Raw genomic sequence first — 11,576 nt, forward strand, 5'->3', positions numbered from 1 at the left:
TGTGCTTATTTTGTTTTAATTATTAAATATTCACCCATCCATATACCATGGACCCTACACCAGGGAGGTGATTTTTTCACCTCCCTGCCTACACCATCCCTATTATACTGTACCAAGGATCCTACACCCATAATACCATGGATCCATCTCTATTATGAGTACAGCCATTCATGAATCAACATTATTCGTGAGAAAAACAAAAAATAATAATTTAGTTTGGAAATTATATTAATTGATTAAAAGTGATATCGCGGACATTTCATAGTTGCCGTTCGTGCGTCGTATGTGAATAGTTCAATGACCCTGGCATACCAATCGATGATGTAACACATCGAGTCTAAATGTCTGTGATGTAACTTATCAAGTCCCTTCTGCACCCAATAAACACCCTTTAAATCGGATTAAACCATGCTTCAACCAGACCCTAAAAACAACACAGCTAAGCTACTCATTTACATATCCTTTGATTAGCTTTCGTAAACAATTAAGCATCGGTGATCAGCCAACACAACGTGCAATGCGTATAATTATTACAGTTATTGAATTGCTCTGACTTCTTGCAACAAGTTACAGATCAGAGACTGTTACTATGTATTTATTTGGAATGTATTATCTACGTATACTTCTGAGCATTCATTTTATTTGGTAAGTTTTCAACTGACGAACGGAAATCGGAAATAGTTCGTAGTAAATAAAGGAAATTGATTAGGCCTATTATAATCATTGACATTAGGCCTACTCTATATATTTGTTTTAATTATGTGCGTATATATCATTTTTAAACATTCATGTACGTCTATTAGGGATCGATCCGTCTATTAGTTTTATACGGATAGAGAAGAAAGGTATTGTTATTTTTTAGTGTAATCATAGTCAATTAGATTCGAAGATTCTTCCTCATTTTATTTTTAAAATACATCAAATTTCAATTAACTAATTCAATTCTGAATGTAACGTTCTTATTAATAAATATATGGTGTTACAGTATTATTTGTATACCTTATCCGTCAACAAATATGTAAGAAAAAACCTATAGCTATGGTTATGCCTAAGTGTGCATTGTTGTTGTATCTTTATTACCATAACATAGAGTGGAAAGCTCAACAAGCATTTTGCATGACAAGTGAGAAGTCAACGTACTGTGTACATAATGCTTGTTTCGATGATCCGTTTAGTTTCAATCACGCTAACTGACGGTTAAAATATAGTTTCAAATACAATACAATCGAATGACTTTGGCAGGCCTAAATCGTACACCAAACGTCAAATTTAATGTTAAATTTAATTCTTTTTACAGCACCTTTCAACTAGTTCATTCTGCACACGGTGAGTTTAAAGTAAAATAACTTTTACACTTTTAGTTTTTGTTTGTTTCATTCACATATATTCAACAAAATAAATATTTACATTACAGAGATTTTACAGAGACAATTAATTGTCTGTAGTCCCTTTAGCACAAAACACATATAATCACAAAGAAAAAAAGATATAGGCAAAAGTATAAATACATATAATATAAAACGAAATTTTCGTTTTTCTATGAAGAATACTAAAACCATAAAGGATGATAAATTGAGGAGTTTAGTATTATTCTTGTTGCTTTGTATGTACCTATATATTAACTTTGTCACTATAATGTTGAACCTTTCAAAAGGAATTCATTTAACTTTAGGCTACATTACAAAAGAAACTTGAACTTGGGTTAATTGATTTGGCTTTATTTGCATCTTATTAAAAATAAAATAGTTTTAATTTGTTTCTAAATTATAGGTGAATTCAAGGAAGGGACAACATCGCAACCATTACAATGTAAATACAGAATCATTTAAATTTTTAAAAACAGGAGGCTTGCCATGATGACGAATGCATAGGGCCATTTCAACATTATTCAATCAAAGGGGTATAGGCCTACCATATGACGACGTGACGAATACATATGGCCATTTAATCAAATGGGTTCTCAGACGGACGCATTCTTATTAATGTGTCGTTAAGTTCATGAAATAGCATAGGAAGTCTGTAAACCATCGACAACGTTTTTTTTAAATGTAGGCCAATGATATTTACATTGTGATGTTTGATCGGTTCTTATAATTATAATTTTTTGTTATTGATTGATATCGATTAGCCATCCACTGGTCTTCACATTGTAAGAATGGAGGTACCGGGTTCTTTGGATCGTTCTGCCATTGTCCACCAGAATACGAAGGCCGCTTCTGTGAAAGCAAGAAGGACGTTAGTTGTGGCAACATTCAACACGGGTTTTGGGTCCAAGATGACTGTATGACTTGCTATTGTATTCATGGTACTATCAAATGTACGGATAACAGTCCTAAATGCAGTAAGTATTATTCACGGTCTATCAAATGTTCAAATAACAATCCTAAATTCAGTAAGTATGTCTAGCAATGGAGAGACTCGGACGCGATATTTCTTGTCGTGAATAAGTTGGGGACCCCTCATGAAACGTCACAAAATAAACATGAATATTCTACGAAAAAAAATCGCGAACCGGACACTGATATAATGCACAGGAGGCTAGTAAAGGAACAGGCAATTTTCTCATTTTATTCGTAGAACAAATTTAAATTGCGAATGTATTCATTCTGTTCATGAAAAATTTAACTATATGACGTGAGTTTTAATGTAAAAATTTAGTACAGTAAGTCATGTTTGCGATGCACCATTTAATTTTTTTTTTTAAAGAAGAGAACATTAGTCGAGAGTGGGTCTACATTTCGTTTGTAGTCATTCTCAACTGCATTTTTTGAAATCGCAAATGTTTTGATGATCATCACGTCACAAATATTTCTTTTTTTTAATCAGTCATATTCCCACTTATTGGTTTAAACTACATCTCCCAATACCGTACTTATTTAACACACATTCTTACACAATGTGATTATTAATTCATTGTAGAGACACAGTATGGAATGGGCCTGGATGAACTTCTACAACTACAGATCAAGGACTTGCCGACGAGGGAAACATCACAAACAACAGCACATAATAACGGCAGTTTATCAACAACATCATGTTTGCTTATTATAATAAATTTAATAACATTTTTAATAATTTAGTTACTGATACCGATCTTACTGGTCTTTATATCAACATGGTGCTCTTTGTGTTTTTATGTAACAATTTGTTTTAACATTACAACTTTACTGTATGTCCATTTCAGTATTTTATCACACTTGTTTTGTATGTTGTTAATGTACTATAATTTAATGATAATTTTTTTTTTAAATTAAGCATTTTATAATTTGTGTTTAAATAAATAATAGGATGTTTCTTACTTAAATACAATTAAAATATCTAATTTAAAACAACATTTCATTCTTTAAGTACAGTACTTTTATATGTAATTACATAATATATGTATTGTTACAGTCAGGGTTACCTTGTGTACAACTGCCAATACTAGGCCTGTATACTCAAATGAAACTAAGATGGGGACTACTTTCCTGCAGTGCAATTGAACTAATATGTTTGTTAGGCCTATTACTACGGTAGGCATATAATCTAAGGTTCAGCCATAGATTGTAAGAATATTTATAACAACATCATGATTTTAACACCTTTTTCTGTAGAAATATTACAACTGGCCTACTTTGATAAATATTTAGTAGTAATAATACAGTATATTATAAGATGGTTCAGCCTAGCTTGTGATAATGACATCATGATTGTAATGCTGTATTCTGTAGTCCAATACCCTGGCATTCAATCATTGAAATAAGTAAGATGGTTCATCCTAGCTTGTGATAATGACATCATGATTGTAATGCTGTATTCTGTAGTCCAATACCCTGGCATTCAATCATTGAAATAAGTAAGTTGGTTCAGCCTAGCTTGTGATAATGACATCATGATTGTAATGCTGTATTCTGTAGTCCAATACCCTGGCATTCAATCATGAAACATGCCTCCTTTCCTGCTGCAGGTGTCACTGTAAACTTGGCCTGAAAATGAATGTTACGAATTAATTAATGCATGTTTAGTTTAGTAAACATAAAGATAATTAATCTTGTGGTAAATGCTCATAGATGGATCCGGGGGGGGGGGGGGGGAGGGGCCTAGCAAGACCTAGATTTAGCAATTATACTTCATTTTGAATACTGATACAAGTAAGGATTTACCTTATTCAAATTAATTGTCTTTATAAAGTCAAAGTAATTTTACTTTTGTTTGTAATTTATTAGTCACTATATTAGTTACATTTGTGTATGTTTTTTAAAATAAATAAATATGAAATCCTCATACCTTTGTGAGTTGCTCTGCTATGTGGATTGCAGTTTGAGTGTGCAGTGAGATTGGACCACAAAGTAATCTTGACTGTCCTTCAGCAAGTGCCATGAATATAATCAACTGGAATAAAGCAAACACATTCACCAACAGTTATACAAAATATACAGACAGTCAGTGCAATTGCTTGGATGAAATGTACAAAGCTTGGCTACATAAGCAGCTTTTAGACCAACTACCGTATGTTATTTGTACCTTTAAATAAGGTTGATTGGTGTAAAGCTCTGTCAACATTATAAAAGTTTATGCGATAAAAATATTTATACATATATGGACACGATGATGTCATATCACTACCATATTTGGACACATTGTCATTTAAAAAAATATCTTTTTAAATATCAATCCGCTCGCAAAGCATCTTGGGATTTATAGCGGGCATTATTAGAATCGCCTCATTTTTCACATTTTTAACCATTTAAAGACGAAAAAAGTTATCTCAATAGGATCATAATAGTATAAATTTTTACATTAAATGTAGTTTGCGACCTTAAATTAGATCTAAAAAACGTAGGGAATGGTTAAGTTTGACTATTACCTGGTCTTGTAGGTATTCATCAACACATCCTCCATGCTGTATTTCTGCTATCAGGCTTTCTGCCGCATCACTGGCTACTTTCTCGGCTTGAACTCCTTTAATGTTATTAAACAATAATTCAATTGTATTTAATAAACTGCCAGTGGCTAAAATAATATTAAATTCTTTAAATATGGCAAATAAAGTTAGTATTACCTCTTTTTCCAAGGCCAGAGCCTCCCAATAGACATCCTGTACTGGTCTCTGCAACAATTCTGTAAGATACAAAATGACAAAACTTTTAACTAATCCTATTGTATCTTTATGTTTGAAAGTCGTATAATTTGTTTGTATTGTTTTTAAGAGGGCCTCTTCAAGTCAGCTGTACTGCTGTAGTACAGTTAGAGCTACCCTTGTAAAACAAAGTTGAATACACAAATCAATAATTGTCCAGTAATCAATAATAGCCAAAATGACGATGTATCTTGTCTCTACTTTTATAAAATCTTCATTTACTTACACCAGTTGTTAATTAAGCTTGTACTTACATTATGCCAGTACCATTACCAAGTGCGTCTTGCTCTGTTTCATGTACAACATCGATTTTGACAGGAATATTTGGGAATCTCTTTTTCAAAATACTAGTTGCTGTTTTGGACATTGTATCAGCAATCTAGGAAGAAATAAAAACATAAACTTTTAAAATAGTAACTGAAAAAAACAAAACTTCTTTTGGGCCCGTTCAAAAAGGAGCTTTTACATCCCCACCCTGCACAACTATTTGCTAATTTTCATATAATAAAAATTGATTTAGAAATGAAACTTGGGTGTCAATTAGAGACATCACTATCCTCAGATAAAAAGATTTATAAATTTACCCTGGCTGGTAATACACCAGCAACAAAAGCTCGACCAGAAATTCTGACAAGATGACCTGGGTCAGTCAGGTTCAGTGGTTTGATACACTTGATTGGTTCACACACAACTGCAATTGATCCACCACCTTTTGGATAATAACCTCTGGGAATAAAATGAGCAGTTTAAACACAATGATATGTCTTGAGATTTATAAATTCAAAACCATTTTAAATATAAATAATTATTAGTACAATCTACTAGCAATGTTTATGGCTTTTGTGCATAAATTTTAAGGATAACTGTGCATTAAAGTATGATACAAATGATTTACCTTCTAATGATATCAGCCTCAAAGTTTATTCCGAATCGCTTTGCAATCGGTTGGAATACCTGTTATAAAAGACAAAGTTATTTATTTTACAAATTTAAATGTTCAATGCAATAGCTAAGTGTGTATGTTAAAGAAACTAGTACAAGTTACCCCGGTGTACTAGTACATCACAGCCACTTATCATAACTGAGCCCTCTGGGAGACCAGTCTTTGACTGAAGAGTTCACCAAGTAAAAATAAATAATAAATAAAATAGTTGTTACCAGGAGACTGTAATCAATTTGTGGTGCAAATTCGGCATTTGTGCCGCCTTTGAACGTTGCTTGAATACTGCCATCAGCAAACAGCATTACAGGTAAAGACACTTGTAGTAATAAACAGATACTCCTGTAAATTTGATACAATAAATATCATAAATGCATCCAAAAGATAAGTCAATTTATTAGCAACAATGGTGGAAACATACTTAAGTATTTAAATAAGAGTGAAACAATCTCTGTTCTTACTTATCTTACCCTGCAGTTTTTGTGTCTGCCTCATAAGTCCCCTTGCTTACCCTGCAGTTTTTGTGTCTGCCTCATAAGTCCCCTTGCTTACCCTGCAGTTTTTGTGTCTGCCTCATAAGTCCCCTTGCTTACCCTGCAGTTTTTGTGTCTGCCTCATAAGTCCCCTTGCTTACCCTGCAGTTGTTGTGTCTGCCTCATAAGTTCCCTTGCTTACCCTGCAGTTTTTGTGTCTGCCTCATAAGTCCCCTTGCTCACCCTGCAGTTTTTGTGTCTGCCTCATAAGTCCCCTTGCTTACCCTGCAGTTTTTGTGTCTGCCTCATAAGTCCCCTTGCTTACCCTGCAGTTTTTGTGTCTGCCTCATAAGTCCCCTTGCTTACCCTGCAGTTTTTGTGTCTGCCTCATAAGTCCCCTTGCTTACCCTGCAGTTTTTGTGTCTGCCTCATAAGTTCCCTTGCTTACCCTGCAGTTTTTGTGTCTGCCTCATAAGTCCCCTTGCTTACCCTGCAGTTTTTGTGTCTGCCTCATAAGTCCCCTTGCTTACCCTGCAGTTTTTGTGTCTGCCTCATAAGTCCCCTTGCTTACCCTGCAGTTTTTGTGTCTGCCTCATAAGTTCCCTTGCTTACCCTGCAGTTTTTGTGTCTGCCTCATAAGTCCCCTTGCTTACCCTGCAGTTTTTGTGTCTGCCTCATAAGTCCCCTTGCTTACCCTGCAGTTTTTGTGTCTGCCTCATAAGTCCCCTTGCTTACCCTGCAGTTTTTGTGTCTGCCTCATAAGTCCCCTTGCTCACCCTGCAGTTTTTGTGTCTGCCTCATAAGTCCCCTTGCTTACCCTGCAGTTTTTGTGTCTGCCTCATAAGTCCCCTTGCTTACCCTGCAGTTTTTGTGTCTGCCTCATAAGTCCCCTTGCTTACCCTGCAGTTTTTGTGTCTGCCTCATAAGTTCCCTTGCTTACCCTGCAGTTTTTGTGTCTGCCTCATAAGTCCCCTTGCTTACCCTGCAGTTTTTGTGTCTGCCTCATAAGTTCCCTTGCTTACCCTGCAGTTTTTGTGTCTGCCTCATAAGTCCCCTTGCTTACCCTGCAGTTTTTGTGTCTGCCTCATAAGTCCCCTTGCTTACCCTGCAGTTTTTGTGTCTGCCTCATAAGTCCCCTTGCTTACCCTGCAGTTTTTGTGTCTGCCTCATAAGTTCCCTTGCTTACCCTGCAGTTTTTGTGTCTGCCTCATAAGTCCCCTTGCTTACCCTGCAGTTTTTGTGTCTGCCTCATAAGTCCCCTTGCTCACCCTGCAGTTTTTGTGTCTGCCTCATAAGTCCCCTTGCTTACCCTGCAGTTTTTGTGTCTGCCTCATAAGTCCCCTTGCTTACCCTGCAGTTTTTGTGTCTGCCTCATAAGTCCCCTTGCTTACCCTGCAGTTTTTGTGTCTGCCTCATAAGTTCCCTTGCTTACCCTGCAGTTTTTGTGTCTGCCTCATAAGTCCCCTTGCTTACCCTGCAGTTTTTGTGTCTGCCTCATAAGTTCCCTTGCTTACCCTGCAGTTTTTGTGTCTGCCTCATAAGTCCCCTTGCTTACCCTGCAGTTTTTGTGTCTGCCTCATAAGTCCCCTTGCTTACCCTGCAGTTTTTGTGTCTGCCTCATAAGTCCCCTTGCTTACCCTGCAGTTTTTGTGTCTGCCTCATAAGTTCCCTTGCTTACCCTGCAGTTTTTGTGTCTGCCTCATAAGTCCCCTTGCTTACCCTGCAGTTTTTGTGTCTGCCTCATAAGTCCCCTTGCTTACCCTGCAGTTTTTGTGTCTGCCTCATAAGTTCCCTTGCTTACCCTGCAGTTTTTGTGTCTGCCTCATAAGTTCCCTTGCTTACCCTGCAGTTTTTGTGTCTGCCTCATAAGTCCCCTTGCTTACCCTGCAGTTTTTGTGTCTGCCTCATAAGTCCCCTTGCTTACCCTGCAGTTTTTGTGTCTGCCTCATAAGTTCCCTTGCTTACCCTGCAGTTTTTGTGTCTGACTCATAAGTCCCCTTGCTTACCCTGCAGTTTTTGTGTCTGCCTCATAAGTCCCCTTGCTTACCCTGCAGTTTTTGTGTCTGCCTCATAAGTCCCCTTGCTTACCCTGCAGTTTTTGTGTCTGCCTCATAAGTCCCCTTGCTTACCCTGCAGTTTTTGTGTCTGCCTCATAAGTCCCCTTGCTTACCCTGCAGTTTTTGTGTCTGCCTCATAAGTTCCCTTGCTTACCCTGCAGTTTTTGTGTCTGCCTCATAAGTTCCCTTGCTTACCCTGCAGTTTTTGTGTCTGCCTCATAAGTCCCCTTGCTTACCCTGCAGTTTTTGTGTCTGCCTCATAAGTCCCCTTGCTTGTGTGGCCTGGGCTGAAACTGACACAACTGGAGCCTACTTCATCTCCTCTTAATTTCCCTTTACAAAGGTTTGCTACTAGCTTTATTCCACTTAAATGCTGAGGTCTGAAAAATAATAATAATATAAAAACAGACTATATAATAATAAATTTTCTTGTCAATGACTTACTGGATATTCATTATTAGACCGTCCTGTTTCTTTATTTATACCATGTAAGGTATAAAGGGTCTTTCACACCTGTTCTGGCACGGTTCCAGTACGGTGCCGGAAAATCCAATCGAACGTCAATGTTTTGTTTTCACGCGGCTATGCGCATATCGATTGGCTCATAGCCGCGTGGAGCTTCATGAAAAAGAAACATTGATGTTCGATTCACCGGACCGGAAGCGTGCCGGAACAGGTGTGAAAGACCCTTAAGTCATGAAATAAAAACTTGTTAGCGTACTAATTGTAATCATAAATAAAACTTGTTAGCATGCTAACTGTAAATTACTAACCGTAATCCTGGTTTACTTCGATTAGCTCTAATATTGTTGATGGTAATTGGTTGTTTAGTTAAACAACTTAAAGCAGTTGACATTCTTAAAATCTGTCCTCCCTGCAAATATAAATAACTAAATAATAGTTAATACATTACATACAGTAAAACGAATGAAAATGAGAGGTTACTATTTCAACGCATTTCAGTTCATACATACACAGTAAAGCTCTGTCTCCATTATCAAACTTAAGGTGTGCCCATAATCCATATATATATAAACTAATTGTAAAATAACTCAATGACTTACACCCTCTAGAAATGCTCCATCAATAACAACTGCAGCCATCTTTAAACAAAAATATTTAAAAAAGTGAATTTTAAATTTAAAAGTATTTGTATGATCTTCTAAATACAATACATCCTACACTTCTTTGAATAGGCCATTTTGCAGTTAGTAAAAGTTAATCAGTTCCATAGAAAATAAACTTAAAATCAAATTTCAACAAATACTCATTGACATTGGGCATTCTGACAAAGTCACAAACACTTTTTTTTTAGATTCAATTTTTTTTTTAAATGTCAAATTGAATATCTATGAAAATGTTACAATACATATTAAAATGGCATTATTCAATAAACCCCTACCATGCCAATGATATCGTGCAATATGTCCTAATTGTCTACCACATTGTACACTAGATTAGCTTATAGGCCTAGGCCCTAGCCTCTCAATCACAGCTTTCAGAAGAGAGGTTGTAATACTATTACTATAGTAGACCCTTCTTGACCACAGCAGGAGGTACTAGGCCCAGCCTAGGCCTAGATAGAATGCTTACAAAAAGGATGTCGCGCTTCAGTAATTTATATATAACAGCAGTAATGGCTGCTTAAACAATATACTTAGAATTACTAGGCCTAGGCTAGATATATTAGGAAGAAGAATACTTTCTATCCTGAATTTAAAGACAACGACTTCGTGTTTACCTTTTTTTTTAACAAAAACACCGCACCGTGTATATTACCAAGTCAAGCGTGTCGAATACAAAGTCTGAATGTGGTTTCACAACACGTGTGTACTTACCGCATAAGATGAGTCAATTATTTTAACGTCAAAATAAATATAATTTATAATTTTTATTTAATAGATGCAATATGTTAAACTTAACTAACACTTCCTTTCTTTCAAGATAAATAAATTAAAATGTGTTTGTACTAACAGTTTGGTTGATAATAAAATACCGTATATCAGTTATGTAGAAACAGAAATGAAAATTCACAAAACCCCCTTTCATATTAATGGAATCGAACGGTCTGTGTCTTGCAGAAGTATGTTGCAATTAAACTTTTATATGATGAATATACAAACAAACACAAAATCATTGAGAGAGGAATCTAAGACACTCTGGAATCCCACAATTAACATTCGTTTTTGCTTTTCATTAATCTGGCGAGAAAACTGTAAAATCACAACAAAAACAGCCTAGCAATTCATAGAAGGAAGGAATATCATGTAACCATGGAGGTATAAACTTTCCACAAACGAATCTCGCACTTTTATCTCTTCGTGGTATTATTATATTAGATCAATCCACATAAACATCGTCACCATAAATATCGTTTTCTGCCAAAAGGATAATAGGAAACGATATTAAGAAATCATATGAAGTTGTTAACAACGCACTTACAAATAGGACATCTTGTTCTCAGTTTTATGTGATTTTATTCTTTTTTACTGTTCGTGCGACAATGTTTTTAGACAATTTTAATGTGTGTACTTTCAGCCAAAGTTTCAAGCCATTCATGAGTTTGACAATAAAGTTTATTGAATTGAATTGAATTGAATTAAACATTCATATAATAAATTATGTATAAGAATCCAGATAAGGAGGAGAGGATCCACATCTACCTAATTTATCTGTGCATGACATTCTTCTTTTATAAAAAATGTAATTATTTAATAATAATATAATTGATATATTATTCTTTTGTCATAGTCCATCGTCGTCGGGTCGTCGTGTGTGACCATTGCAATGCCGTGGGAAAACAACGGTCGAGTCGGTTCCTCGTCTTATCGTACCTTACATTCTGAAATACCATGCGCAATTCATTTGTTTATTTTATTATTAAACTTATCTTGAAAACAATAATATATTGCAGTAGCATAAAATAATAAACATACTAAAGTAATATTTAAATAAAATATACACGAAATATTAAGACTTTATTTTAT

General features: G+C 35.5%; 1 protein-coding gene across 1 annotated transcript; it reads right to left on the reverse strand.

Annotated features, from left to right (window-relative positions):
• Positions 1–2,640: 2,640 nt before the first annotated feature.
• LOC140051047 (RNA 3'-terminal phosphate cyclase-like) lies at positions 2,641–10,378 on the reverse strand. Its single transcript, XM_072096120.1, has 12 exons — positions 10,333–10,378; positions 9,654–9,693; positions 9,363–9,463; positions 8,826–8,969; positions 6,278–6,401; positions 6,015–6,073; positions 5,704–5,845; positions 5,374–5,498; positions 5,042–5,100; positions 4,847–4,941; positions 4,267–4,371; positions 2,641–3,965 (listed from the first exon to the last, which is right to left on the reverse strand). The coding sequence occupies exons 2-12, from the start codon at positions 9,690–9,692 to the stop codon at positions 3,870–3,872; spliced, it is 1,089 nt and encodes a 362-aa protein (XP_071952221.1). The 5' UTR covers position 9,693; positions 10,333–10,378; the 3' UTR covers positions 2,641–3,869.
• Positions 10,379–11,576: the final 1,198 nt, after the last annotated feature.

Source organism: Antedon mediterranea, chromosome 6 (genome assembly GCF_964355755.1).
Source record: "Antedon mediterranea chromosome 6, ecAntMedi1.1, whole genome shotgun sequence".
Taxonomy (NCBI): Eukaryota; Metazoa; Echinodermata; class Crinoidea; order Comatulida; family Antedonidae; genus Antedon; species Antedon mediterranea.

Excerpts from the sequence above, each read along its gene's own strand:
- LOC140051047 (XM_072096120.1), bottom strand. The coding sequence starts at position 9,692 with ATGGCTGCAGTTGTTATTGATGGAGCATTTCTAGAGGGT. Across the intron at positions 9,464-9,653 it reads ATGGAGCATTTCTAGAGGGT|GGAGGACAGATTTTAAGAAT; the intron begins GTAAGTCATTGA and ends TTATATTTGCAG. Across the intron at positions 6,402-8,825 it reads GCAGACACAAAAACTGCAGG|GAGTATCTGTTTATTACTAC; the intron begins GTAAGCAAGGGG and ends TCAAATTTACAG.